At 35.9% G+C, this 14,675-nt stretch overlaps 1 protein-coding gene across 10 annotated transcripts in view; it reads left to right on the top strand.

Moving 5' to 3' along the window:
• LOC134350601 (utrophin-like) overlaps window positions 1–14,050 on the top strand; it is a 537,041-nt gene extending 522,991 nt beyond the window's left edge. For 7 of the 10 annotated variants that reach the window (XM_063056033.1, XM_063056035.1, XM_063056034.1 and 4 more), the window contains 2 exons: window positions 225–311; window positions 11,783–14,050. In XM_063056033.1, coding sequence (XP_062912103.1) covers window positions 225–311; window positions 11,783–11,823 — 128 coding nt within the window. In that variant the 3' untranslated portion in view covers window positions 11,824–14,050. The remainder of the gene's footprint in view (window positions 1–224; window positions 312–11,782) is intronic. The other 3 variants (XM_063056039.1, XM_063056040.1, XM_063056038.1) reach the window with 1 other exon arrangement.
• The last annotated feature ends 625 nt before the right edge of the window (window positions 14,051–14,675 follow it).

Genomic DNA, 14,675 nt, shown 5'->3' with positions numbered 1-14,675 from the left:
TCATCCTAATATATATATAAAATATATAATGATTGTAATTTTATATATATTATATGTATGTGTGTATGTGTATATATAAAATCAAATTCAATTGGCTTTAAATAATTGTTACTTGTAGATTCACACAAGTTGTGCAATTGGTGCATACAGTTCATCTTCATATTAGAAGTGGCTACTCTAAGTTGTCTTCTGAATTTTCTGATTTCTGATTCTCCTGATTTCAGATGAATTATTGATTCCACCCCAGGACACAAGTACAGACCTCACCGATGTCATGGAACAAATCAATAGTTCTTTCCCCAGTTGCAGCCGTAAGTACACTGATAGATTTCTCAAAAATATATGAATTTTATTCTTTATTTCATTGTATGTGTTCAATGAATTAGTAATTACTATTGAACTTGTGCTTAGGAACAGTTCCATCAAGATTATTGATTCATCTGTCCTCAATAGCTACGAATATTTGTCCTTCTACAAGTAATGTGCTGGAAAGTTCTTGCTGACATTATTAAGCCAGGGTTTATCATAGTCTTCTTACCTTTTAAAACTTCTCAACTTGTTTGTTTTTCAGGTGTGTTTTACCTGGGTATAAATAAGGAGAAAAGATTTGTGGCATTGCACCTTGTCACGTAGAAGGCAGAATGTTAAAAAGTTGCAAGATTTCACCTACTGTGTTGATTGTTAACTGAGCAGGAAGTTGCCAGCAGACTTAAGTTTGTCTTAATTTTAGTGTCTTCCCTAAATACTTAATTAAATCAAATAATTGCTTACCAGTTTTACTTTCATAGTGTTTGTTTCGGAAAGTTGAATTCTCACTGTAGCTTAATTCTCTGTAGAGCTCTGTGAGTAAAAGTGCTCCATGTTAGCTGCTGCAATTTCAGTTTAATCATTTTATAAAACACATTGATAGCTTTAAAGTGATTTAGAAGTAATCCACATTCAGTGCTGAATTTGTTTAAAGATAATGCACTGGGAACTGGAGATGGCTGATGAATCAAGAATGGCATTGGCACTTAGTGTCTTTTTCCATTTAAACTCTTCATTTACAGTCCCTCAGTCTGTCATTAAACAATCTCAAACTAATACTTCTCCCTATGACCTTGAGAATAACATTTTGTCAGATGTAAAATTCAAACAAAAAATTAGAAAACCTGAAAAGAAAGTTTTCATTTTAACCATTGAGATGTAAACTGGTTACCTTAATAAAGCTGAGATCTAAGTCGGAATGTTTTTAGCTCCAGTCAGCTAAAGCCATTATCAGCCAAAGTCTTACTCTTAAAGAGCTTCTCCCCCCACCCCCACCACTCACCTCCTTTCCTCCCTTGACCACATTGCTGCTTTAAAAAATTACCCAGTGCCTTTCCAAGCCAGACAGCAAAGGCTTCTTGCCCAATTGAAATGTTGTGCTTCATTGAATCTCTCTCAAAGTTCAAGATGTTTATACGCATTTTCACTTTCTATCCACCTGTTCTCCAGTTATATCAGAACCAGCAATGCAGTTTTGTTCCTTTGTGAGATAGTATTTTTTTCTGTTTCCAGTTAATCTCACTTAAACCTGCATGTGGTTAACAGGAGCTTCTGTATATTTTATACTCGTGAATGGGAGGCATTATTCTTTAATGGCTTCCTCGTCCTCTCATCTATCTGTGATGTACTTCCCGTTTTTATATAGTCTGTCAATGTTGTTATCCAACCAGGTTATGGATAAATCATGAATAGCTACTCTTGGTTCTTCAGAGAAACTATCTGACCAAATGAAGAACCCTTCCCATATTAATACTGTCTCCTACCTCCCAACCTATTATTAAACCTATGTCAAAGTGATTGGACCCTTTATACCTGTCACAGCTACCTATTCCATCGAAATAGTGTCTTGCCAGTCATAATTCCATGATTGTCCTAACTAGACTAACGGTCAGGACATGGCTCTTGTTGCCATATTGCATTTTGTTCTGTCTTCTCATCCTCTTCCAAATTCCTATTTAAATATTTCACTTCATTTAGTGCACAAATGAACCTCATTAACATATTGACTGGTACTGTTGAAGACTTGTGCTTCATAATAACCTGTATTTCCAACAAAATTATTGCAATGCAGCTGTGGTACTGTTATCACCTCTACAATGTAGAAAAATTCTCAAGTTCTCTTCATGTGCATTTGACCAAATTTTAGAGATGAACTGAGTGTCACTACATCAGCAACAAGATAGAAGTGGCTTACTTATGACCACTGGCCTCAAAAGAGATAACTGGCTACAGGCCGACCGAGCCAAAGGAATATAACTGTGATTGTAAATCAATCCCAGGACATCAGTGCAAAATTCTGTGCCAGTTAATAACCTTCTCTTCAAATCGTCTGAAGCAGAGTTTTTTGCTGATTGAATTGCATTTTATTTTAGTGAAGCAACCATGCGTGCATGTTGCAAGAACTGGTCTATATTGAAGCATGGAATTTTAACTGGAGCAACTTAAATCCGCTCCAGTTTTGTGTACCGGAGACCTCATTTGCAGTATGAGGGACCGATCTGCTTCAAGCAGTTGTCAATTATACTCGTGCCTGATGGAGAGATTTCCTGGTGGTGGCTGATGGAGTAACAGCAATCTGCCGTTGCTCCAACTCTAATTATCTTACTATTTCCAACCTGTCTTGAAACTTCTTCTTTAAGTGTGATATTCTTTCATTATGGCTGGAAGGAGTGCCAGAGGTACTAAAAAGGATGATTTTCCTGCCTCTTTGGATTCTATTATGGATTTGCTGCAAAGTCATACATGAGAAGCCTCTGAGAAGTTTCAACAATTCAGCACTGAAATTAAACAAATAAATGGTAAATTGGACTCTATTCAACAAACTCTTAATGAATACGATAAATGTATTAAAAATAATGAGGAAAATTTGTCATCTCTGGAAACGGAAGTGGATGAATTGCAGAAGCTCTGTGAAAAGCAATCAAAAGTCCAATGAAAAGTTAAGACAGAAGATTATCAACCTAGAAAATAGAAGTAGAAGGAACTACCTACGGGTTCTGGGTCTCGAAGAATTAATCAAAGGTAATCATCCTATGGAGTTTTTTTGCAAGAATTATTTCTGGAGATTTTGACGTCTGTACCTATGATCGATCGAGTTCACAGATCTCCTGCGTTTAGACCTCCTAACGGTCAGAGACCAAGATCAGTAATAATCTGTTTTCAGGAATTTAAAACAAAGGAACTCTTAATTCGCGCATCTCGTCAAAGAGGCATGATTACTATAATGTTCACAAGATTAGAATTGTCGAAGATTATTCACCTGAGGTTATGCAGGAACGCGTTAAATTCAAAGAAGTTATGTCCAAGCTTTTTAATAAGGGCTTCAAGCCTTGCCTTCGCTACCCAGCCTCACACTTAAAAACGGTTCTTTCAAATGGTTCCGCTGGACTGTTCAAGCACAAAAGTTTTTAAAATCTGAAGGCTAAATCTGAAGGCTAGCTGTTTAGTTTCTCCTTACATGAAGACACAAGATTAAATGAGAAACTTTTAATTCACAAATCCCGTCGAAGGGGCATGATTGGTTATAGGGTGGAATATTAAGATTCTCGAAGATTATTCACTTGAGGTTATGCAGGAATGTGCTAAGTGTAAACAAGCTCTTGTTGGAATTTTTTTTAATAAGGGTTTTAACCTGTCCCTTAGCTACCCAGTTTAACTGAGAATTTCATTAAAGATGGATCCTTCGAATGGTTTCGTTTGCTGAAGCACAAAGATTTCTTAAATTTGAAGGCTAACTGCTTAGTCTGTTTTTCCATGAAGATATAAGATTAGTGTTTAATGTCTATCTGTATAAATAATTGTATCTTTTACTTTTGGTAAACCTTTATAACTAAATTTCTTTTGTATTTTTTAATACTGTATTTTTGATATACGAGAATTAAATCTCTTGTTTGGGTATTGTTTAGTCTAGGTTGGAATATAAATAACCTTGAAACTAATTGGAGCGATCTCCAGACTTTTGGGGGGGGAGCTGTCTGTAGTTATAGATGCCGACTTTCTATTGGTCGGTTTTCTTTCTTTGGGAGGTGGGCGGGGGTATGATTTTCCCCCCAGAAGCTGTTTTCGAATTTTTAGCCAACTTGTTGCTTGGTTACCATTTCTCAAGGTTTATGGCTTGGTTTTTAACTTACATTTTAATCCTTCCTCTAAATAATATTAAAAATGGGCCAACCTATTAATTTACTTAGTTTTAATGTGAAAAGGTTAAATCACCCTGTTAAACATAATAAGATTTTTGCTTATATTAAGAAATTTAAGATAGATCCCTTTTATTTTTTTTTACAAGAAACTCACATACACAAATGTGATAATCTACACTTTTTTAGCCGTTGGAATGGACCTTGTTTTCACTCTTCTTTTCAGGCTCAATCTAGAGGAGTTTCGATTCTTTTCGATAATACACTTTCCCTTGTCCAACATAAAGTAGTGTCTGATACTAATGGACGTTTTGTTGCTTCAGGAAAACGAGATAATAAATTAATAGTATGTGTATGCCCCAAATGTAGATGATCCAGGATTCTTTGAGCTTTTTTTTTGTTTTTACCGGATCTGAATCTTTATTCTTTGGTGATGGGAGGAGATTTTAACTGTTGGCTAGACCCAATTTTAGACCGATTATCTTCTAAACCAGCGTCTCTTCATAAATCAGCTTTGTTTATTCAATCCTTTTTATTGAAGTGTGGTATAGTTGATGTCTGGTGTTCTTGACATCCTTTAGATAGGGAGTATTTGTTTTTTTCCCCCATGTTCATCGTACATATTCCAGAATTGAATATTTTTTTTATCAATAGTCAAATGATTTCATCAGTTCGTTCCTGTGAATATAAAGAGATTGCTGTTTCAGATCATGCTCCTATATTTCTATCTTTAAAACTCCCTGGTCTTCCTCAAACCAACAGATTTTGGCATTTTAATACAGCTTTGTTATCTGGTAAGGAATTTTTAAAAGTTCTGGAGAAGCATATTATTTTGTTTTTTGAAGAGAATAAAAAGGAAGAGACTTCTAATCTTATTGTATGGGATACTTTCAAGGTCTATATTAGAGGACAAATTATTTCTTGTACTGCGCTTGTTAAGAATAAAGCTAATAAAGAAAGAATTGAATTAGCCAATCAATTGAAACAATGAGATCAAAAATATGCTATAGCTCCAGATCCTGTTTTATATAGAAGACATGTTGAAGTTAAAACTAAATATGATCTTCTGTTAACATACCCAATTGAAACTCAACTTCACATTCACGGAGATAAATCAAGCAAAGTATTGGCCAACCAATTAAAAACTTATGTAGTTAAATGACAAATTAAAGAAATTTGCAAAACTAATGGTGGTAGGACAATTGATTACTCTGAAATAAATGATACCTTTAGAGAATTCTATTCTAAACTTTATAGTCCTGATTCCCCTAAAGATATTACTGTAATGAATAATTTTCTGATCAATTAAATATCCCTGCACTTTCTGCAGATAATTGCAAACAGATGGATCAATTCATTTCTTATGAGGAAATCGCTGAGGCTCTACATTCATTACACTCGGGGAAGGCTCCGGGTCCAGATAGATTTTCTGGAGAATTTTATAAGGCTTTTTCTTGATTACCTATACCGCAGTTACACTTAGTCTTTTTGGATTCTTTCAAATTGGGTAGTTTGCCTCAGTCTTTTTATGAAGCTTCTATTTAGCTTATCCTAAAAAAGAACGAGAATCCAACTGAATGCTCTTCATATAGGCCAATTTCATTACTCAATGTTGATACTAAAATTCTTTATAAAGTTCTGGCTCGTAGGATTGAAAATATTTTACTTTCTATTATTTCTGATGATCAGACTGGATTTATTAAAAACTGACATTCCTATTTTAATATATGCCGTGTATTAAATATTACTTACTCTCCTTCTCAGGAGATATCGGAGTGTGTGATATCCTTAGATGCTGAGAAGGCCTTCAATCGGGTTGAATGGAATTATTTATTTAAAACCTTAGAAAAATTTAATTTTGGACCAGATTTTATTCAATGGATTAAATTACTTGATTTATCTCCTTCTGCTCGGGTTCTTAATTTTTAAAATTCCAAACCATTTAAACTTCACCACGGAACTAGACAAGGCTGTCCGTTGAGTCCTTTGCTTTTCAATCTAGCTTTAGAACCCCTTGCCATTGCTTTTTGAGAATCTAATGATATCTGTGGTATTTTAAGGAGAGGTATTACCCACAAAATCTCGCTTTACACTGATGATATACTGCTTTTTATTTCTAATGTTGAGACCTCGTTACCTTGCGTGCTGTTCTTTATTCTCCCGTTTTAGCCAGTTTTCAGGATATTATTTCCTTTAAATAATTTGGTATCAATTAATACTAATCTCCCTTTTAAAATTGTAAAGGAATCAATTTATTTATTTGGGTGTAACAATCACTAAGAATTACAAACACCTGTTTAAAAAAACTTTCTTACTTTTTGAACCATGTAAAAAAGATATTATTAAATTGGTCACCTCTTTCAATATCGTTGATTGGACAAATTAATTCTATTAAAATGAACATTCTACCTAAATTTATTTATCTTTTTCAGGCTTTACCCATTTTTATTCCTAAATCATTTCTTGACTCTCTTGAATTTACTTTATCCTCCTATATATGGAAAAATAAATTTCCTCGTTTAAATGAAGTTCATCTTCAAAAACCTAAAAAGTCTGAAGGTTTAGCCTTTCCTAATTTTAGGTTTTATTACTGGGCAATTAACATACGATATCTTACGTTTTGGCTATATTATACTAATCGTGTAGACTGTCCGGTATGGGTTTCTTTAGAAGCTAACTCTGTTAATAAATTTCCTATTATTTCTCTTCTTGGATCCTCACTTCCTTTACTTGTAAGTAAACTAACTGATAATTTAATAGTTAAACATACTCTGAGGATCTGGATACAATTTAGAAAACGTTCTGGTTTATAGAGATTTTCCCTTTCTAGTCCCATTTATTCTAATTTTTTTTAAACCCTCCATGACATTTAGTTTTTAAAGAATGGGACAGGTTGGGTGTTAAATGTTTTTGGGATCTGTTTGTTGGAGGAAATCTTTCATTTGAGTAATTGTCAGCTAAATATAGCTTACCCAAATCTCACTTTTTATCTACAAATCAGAGACTTTCTAAGATCTCAATTATGCACATTTCCTATAAGCTCAGATAAGAACTTACCAGACATAATTTTTAATTTGACACCTTTTCATAATGGTTCAATATCTAATATTTATGGTATGTTACTGGAGACGAGGAATATTCCTTTAGACAAAATTAAGAATCTCTGGGAACAAGATTTACAGACATCAATATCTGAGGAAACTTGGAATGAAATTTTTAAATTAGTTAATACATCATTGCTATGTGCTCGCCATTCCTTCATACAATTTAAGGTGGTACATAGAGTCCATATGACTAAACTATCTCATTTTTATTCGGATATATCTCCTTACTGTGACAGATGTAATAATGGAGAAGCTTCATTAATCCATATGTTTTGGACTTGTCCATGTCTTGAAAAATATTGGAAGGAAGTCTATCAAACTTTTTCTTTACTTTTCAAAGTCAATTTTAAGCCTAATCCTCTGACGGCCGTATTCAGTATTGTTGCAGGACAAGATATCAACCTGAAGACATTTGATTTACATATTTTGGCCTTTAGCTCTCTTATAGCTAAGAGGGCACTTTCGTTTAAATGGAAAGATGTTTCTCCTACTCATGTTCAAGGGTTATGCGACGTTATGTCGTGCTTTGATTTAGAGAAGATTCATTGTTCAATTTCTGAATCTCGTCAAGACTTTCAAACATTGTGGGGACCCTTTCTGAATTAGTTTCAAAACTTTCAAAACCCTCAATTCGTTATTTAAATTTAGATGTTGGCTACTATTAATTTTTATTATACAAGAAGGTGTTTTACCTTTTTTCTCCTTAATAAGCTTCGGTCTTGGTAGGGGTTAGATTCTTTTTTTGTAATAAATTACACGTTTGTAGTATATTTCAATATAACTTCATCTAACCTACATGATTACGGGGTTACGGAGATTGTTATTATGAATAGATATAATGTAATTGGTAGATTTTTTGACCTTTATATATACTTTCTTGTACTCTGTATTCTTCTATGTAGAAACTAATAAAAATATTGATAGAGAATTATACTGGTGCCTAAGAAGAACATGGTATCCTGCCTTAGTGACTGTCAGCCAGTAGCACTTACATTCACAGTGATGAAGTGTTTTGAGAGTTTGGTATGAAAGACATCAACTCCTGCCAGAGAAGCGACTTAGTTCCACTCCAATTTGCCTACCAGCACAAAAGGTCCATAGCAGATGCCATTTCATTGGCTCTTCACTCAACCCTGGAACATCTGGAAAGGAAAGATGCATGCATCAGGATACACTTTATCGACTACAGCTCAGCATTCAATGCCATCATCCTCAAAATTAATCAATAAACTGGACTTTGGCCTCAATACCTCATTGGATCCTTGATTTTCTCACCTGCAGACCACAGTCCGTTCAGATTGACAACAGTATCTCCTCCATGATCTCCCTCAGCACAGGTGCACCATAAGGCTGTGTGCTTAGTCTGTACTCTTCTTGCTTTACACTTATGACTGTGAGGCTAAGCACAGCTCCAATGCCATAGTCAAGTTTGCTGACGACACTACTGGCGTATGGCCAATTCAAAGGTGATGATGATTCAGCATATAGGAGGGAGATTGTAAATCCGGCTGAGTGGTGCCATTAGAACAATCTTTCACTCAATATCAGCAAGACCAAGGAGCTGATTACTGACTTCAAGAGAAGGAAACTAGAGGTCCATGAACTCGTCCTCATCAGAGCGGATCAGCAACTTAAAATTCCTTGGTGTTATTTCAGAGGATCTGTCTTGGACCCAGCGTTCAACAGCAATTATGAAGAAAGCACGGCAGCACCTCTATGGGTTTTACCTTCGGAGTTTGTGAAGATTTGGTATGACATCTAAAACTTTGACAAATTTTTATAGATGTCTAGTGGTGAGTATATTGACTGGCTGCATCACAGCGTGGTATGGAAACTCCAATGCACTTGCACAGAAAACAGTATAAAAAATATATAAGGCCCAGTCCATCATGGGTAAAGCACTCCCAACCATTGAGTGCGTCTCCATGCAATACTATCACAGGAAAGTAGCATCCATCAGGGACCCCCACTACCCAGGACTTGTTCTTTTCTCACTGCTGCCATCAGGAGGAAGGTCCAGGAGCCTCACACCACCAGGCTCTTGAACCAAAGGGGTAAATTCACTCAATTTCACTTGCCCCGTCATTGAAGTGTTCATGCAATCAATAGACTCATTTTCCAAGGACCCTTCATCTCATGTTCTGTATATTCATCATTGATTATTATTAACTTCCTTTGGTATTTGCACAGTTTGTTGTCTTTTGTACATTGGTTGAACATTCAACTTGGTGCTGTCTTTCAGTGATTCTGCTATGATTATTTTATGGATTTATCGAGTATGCCCGCTAGAAATAAATGTCAGGGTTGTACATGGTGACATACAGATACTTTGATAGTAAATTTACTTTGAACTTTAAATGGCATGGAACATTCAAGTTGGATATGTGCAGGTAATAGCCATTGTAAATAAGGAAGAGTCTCACCTTGCCCTCCTGGCAATCAATGACATGACCATCAAATAAATTATAAGAAAGATATGACAGAAAAGATACCAGCATGGATAGAAAGTTTGGTTGACTGGTACAAGACAAAGAATGGGAATAAAGGGCGGGGGGGCTTTTTTGTTTGGCTGCCAGTGAGTAATGGTGTTCCGCAGGGGCTGGTATTGGACCACTTCTTTTCACACATTATGTCAGTGATTTGAATGATGGAATTGATGGCTTTGTAGCCAAGTTTGCAGATGATGATAAGATAGGTGGAAAGGCAGGTAATGTTGAGGAAACAGATTGCAGAAGGACTTAGATGAGGAGAATGGGTAAAGAATTGGCAGATGGGATATAGTGTAGGGAAATGTATGGGCATACACTTTGGTAGAAAGAATAAAAGCATAGACTATTTTCTAAATGGGGACAAAATTCAAAATTCAGACATGCAAAGGGATGTGGGAGTCCTTGTGCAGGCTGAGTCGGTGGTAAGGAAGGCAAATGCAATGTTAGTATTCATTTTGAGAAGAGTAGAATTAGGAGCAAGGGTGTAATGCTGAGCCTTTTGTAAGGCATTGTTCAGACAACATTTGGAATATTGTGAGCAGTTTTTGACTCCTCATCTAAGAAAAGATGTGGCATTAGGGAGGGTCCAGAAGAGGTTCATGACAATTATTCTGCAAGTGAAAGAATTAACGTATCAGGAGCATTTGATAGCTCTGGGCCTGTACTCGCTGGAATTTAGAAGAAAGAGGAGGGATCTCATTGAAACCTATTGAATATTGAAAGGTTTGGATAAAGTGGATGTAGGGAGGGTGTTTCCTGTAGTGCAGGGTCTCCCAGTCTGTCATTCATAACCCTTCAGTTAGTGGTAGGGGTCCATGGGATAAATAAAGGTTGGGAGCCCTGCTGTAGTGGATGAGTCTAGGACCAGAAGGCACACCCTCAGAATAGAAGGATGTCCAATAGAACAGAGATGAGGAATTTCTTCAGCTAGAGGGTGGTGAATCTATGGAATTCGTTGCCACAGGTGGCTGTGGAGGCCAAGTCATTGGGTATATTTAAAGTGGAGGCTGATAGGTTTTTGATTAATCAGGGCATCAAAGATTTCAGAGAAAATGGGGTTGAAAGGGATAATAAATCGCTAAGATGGAATGGGGGAAAAAGACTTGATGGGTTGAATGGCTTGATTCTGCTTCTGTGCCTTCTGGTTTTAAGATCCCTCATCGCCCTTCTGGTGATCACCTTAACTGACACTGGTATGTCATTTACTTCCTCACTCCCCACCCAAGAGACATCTCAGCTATATAATACAATTCAAACAGTTCTTGAGAAGACATTCCATTCACCATTTTAAACACCTATTTGTCACACTGAATTTTTTCTTCTTCCATACCAGAGTTGGAAAATACATTTCACTAACCAACTGTGGATTCCTTGACAGCATTCCCAGACGTGCAATCCTCACCCCCTTGGAAGCGTGGCAGGCATATAGCAGTACTGTTTTAGATATTTTAAGCAATTGTTTGGTGACTCTGAAAGGCATTGCTTATTGCCCATCCTTTATCCATTTAATGATATGATCTATCAATATTTGATTTGGGACAGGGTCACTACAGGCAAGGTCATGCACTTGAAAAATTGTTGCACTGTAAACTACATTGTCCTCATTATTAGTGAGAAATTGTGCATGAATTTGCCATGGACAACAAAAGCTGGGTCCATTTTCTTTGTACTCAACATGGCCCAAAACAAATATATTGTTCTAACGTGTAAATATTTATAAAGCATATTATTCTAGTATGTTTTATAAGTATTCATGCATTAGAATAATAATTACACAATGTTTATATACCTTAAAAGAAATTGGATTAGCAAGCAAACGAGTTCCATTGAAAATAATTGGCTTTGAAAGCACAAGGTATAACTGTGTGCACGATGACTCTCCTCTATTCGAGCATTGCAGGGCAGAGAATGTTATATATTACAAGCTATGTGCCAGAGATAGTTTTGCTGCTGTATGCATCTGTATGTTTGGTTCTCAAGTTTAATTTCCAGCCAAAATTGATCATGCTTTTTCTGCATTCCACAGATAATGATGCAGCAATTTGTCCCACTCACCAGAAACATTGAGGTTACCATTTCCTGCAATTACCAACAGCGGTTATGAAGAAAAGGAGAACTGAATCAGACCTGAAGAGAATCATTCATTCCACAAGTCTGCCTTGCTGAAGGAGCTTAACTCTGAAGATCCAGCCCCTAGTAGTTTTAACTATTGCCTGCTCTTCTTTGCTTTTGCTATGCAATTGTAAAATAATGAAATGTAAAATGTTGAAGTTTGCAAAAAAAAAGTACCTTTATTTGTACAAACATGCACCTAGCAGGAGGAAAACTTTTTATCACTTTTTACTCATGGTGTGAGAGAATGTTGATACAACATTCACAAACTCTTTGCATTTTACACTGTTTTAAAGAAAATAATACTCTCTAACACCAGCCTCTTAGAAAATAGCCTTACAAATAAGTCTCTGAATGTTCACTAAAGAAAGTAGCTTATTTTTGAAGTTCTGCCAAAGTCTTGCAAATATGTGAGGAGAAATTTTCTCCTCTTTAGTGTGAATTTTAATGATCTGTGCCCAAGCAAATTTTATGAATAGGAAAGATATTTTAATGTATTGTAGCCATGTAAAGCCATGACCACCTTTCTACCTCAAGCTCTCCTTCCTTTGTAATCATTCTCACACAGTACATTCCATTGCATATTAAGCTTTCATTTGCATCATACCAAATGGCAGAAGGGTCTAAGTATTTGGTTAGTCCTGATTTGCTGGTGTCTTCATTTCTATTTGATTATTTTGCTAAAATATAATTAATGAGAATTTGCCCTACATCCTACTTAAAACACCCACCCCTGTCACCTGAATGACAGAATCACTGACCCATAAGGTAGGTTCCACCACCACACTACAAACTTTCACATTATCTTCCTTCAGTAATTGACATTATATTTTAACATGTGAATTCACCATGTGATCTTTGAGGTATATAAACTATATCTTAAGTCCTGATCACATCTGACATCACTACATAATTCATTCAAAATAAAGTTCATTTATACAACAAACAAAAACAGAAAATGCCGTGTCATTTTTATCACTGTGGCTTCACTGTTATTGTTGGTTGCTTTGTGATGTTTGCTGTGTTCTCTTGAAGGAAATGCAAAGCTTTTGGCTGCTTACATTCCAGTGCTTGAATAAAAAAAAATGTGTGGTCTGGTGTTAACAAAAATCAAAATATATCATTTAATATTGTTCTTTGCAATGTTAGGTTTCAGATTTCATACCAGCCTTACTGGACACCAAGAAATTCCAGTATTGTCTCTTGCTAAACTAACATGCTTCAACCCATTTCTTGGCTAGAGGGCAAAAAGCTGACATTTCATTCCAAAGTTCTTCTATAGGAGAAAATAGAATAAGCATCAGTAAATTTCAATCCAGCAGCAGAGTAAGATAATTGACATTGAAACGGTAGATATTGTCTCTGTACATTTAAACTTGAGAACAAATAATCAACTTAAAACGGAGAATTTGTAACAGAAAAACCAAGACGTAAACCTGTTGTACTGATCAAAGTACATTTATTATCAAAGTACGTATGCATGATGCAACCTTGAACTTCATCTCCTTGCAGCCAGATGTGCATACATATTTGAAATGCATTATATGGTTGCTTCCTCAGTAGTTTTGTCCATAACTTAGTTTTTTGAACTGAACTTAGAAATTATTTGATAAGCCAAAAATTATGCTTAACTCCATGACAGATTACTTCTGCAACTTCTGTACATTTGTGTTTAGAATATAAGGTAGTAAGTACAGCATAGGAGAATGCTCTTCAGCCACGATGTAATCCCAAACTAAACACGTTAATAATCAAATGTTTAACGGAACTAATCCATTCTGCCTACACAATGTCCATATCTTTACATTTACTGCAAATTTTTGAGCCTATGAGCCTCTTGAATTCCTCTATTGTTTTGCCTCCACTTCCACCCAGGCAGCGCATCCTACACACCACCCTCCTTGTAACAAAAAAACGTGCACTGCACACTTCCTTTGAATTTGCCCTCTCTCACCTTAAATGCATGCCTTCTATTATTAGACCTTTTGTAAAGTAGCTTGTGAACATACCTAAGCTTTTCGGGAAACAAGAAAGATGCATGGGATGCAGCAGTTCCAGGAGGAGACTCGCCCCCCACTTTTTAAAGGCAAGAAAAGGGCATTAAGAATCAGGGACAGCTATGTTCTGTGAATGATTTTTTTAAAAGATCATTGGAAAAGAATGAAATTGGACCAAAATATGATGTGAATTAGCTGCCAGAGGAGGCTTGTATTAAATAATATCAAGGAGTTGGAGGATGAAAGATGCCTGTGAAAATGGCTAGTCCTGGTGAAGAATTACTGCCAGGTGAAAAGCTGACAAGAAATAACATTGATTTGTTCTGAATTACTTAGTTTAATTAGCAAAGTAGTTTGTTTCCATAATACATCTTTAGGGTTACTTAACTGCTAAAATATTGCTTTTAAATGAAAGCAGGACTAATAATGCGCATGACCCAAGGCGTACATAGTTTTAACATGTCATTGTTAATATTTCATTACAGCTCAGCATTGCTGCAACTTATTTATATTAGGCCATCAACTTATTGCCTTTTTTTTTGGAACTCACTTGTGTGCAAATTAGCTGTTATGTTTCCAGTCTTAAAAGATTTTTGTTGGCCATAAAGCACTGGGAATATGCAGAGATTAAGAAGTAGCCTGTGTAAATATGTTTATGATCCAATCATGTCTTGGCTTGTCCTTCTGATAAAATGCTGTTTGTGATAACAAAACTGTTCCAAGCCTGTTACAATACCCTTTGCTACTCTTTGCTGATAAACCCTTACCAAAGGATGAAGCTTCCCAGTCTGATGTTGAAGTTGCCCAGGA

This window comes from Mobula hypostoma, chromosome 8 (assembly GCF_963921235.1).
Source record: "Mobula hypostoma chromosome 8, sMobHyp1.1, whole genome shotgun sequence".
In the NCBI taxonomy this organism is placed as follows: Eukaryota; Metazoa; Chordata; class Chondrichthyes; order Myliobatiformes; family Myliobatidae; genus Mobula; species Mobula hypostoma.
This window is presented reverse-complemented; position numbering and strand designations above follow the sequence as displayed.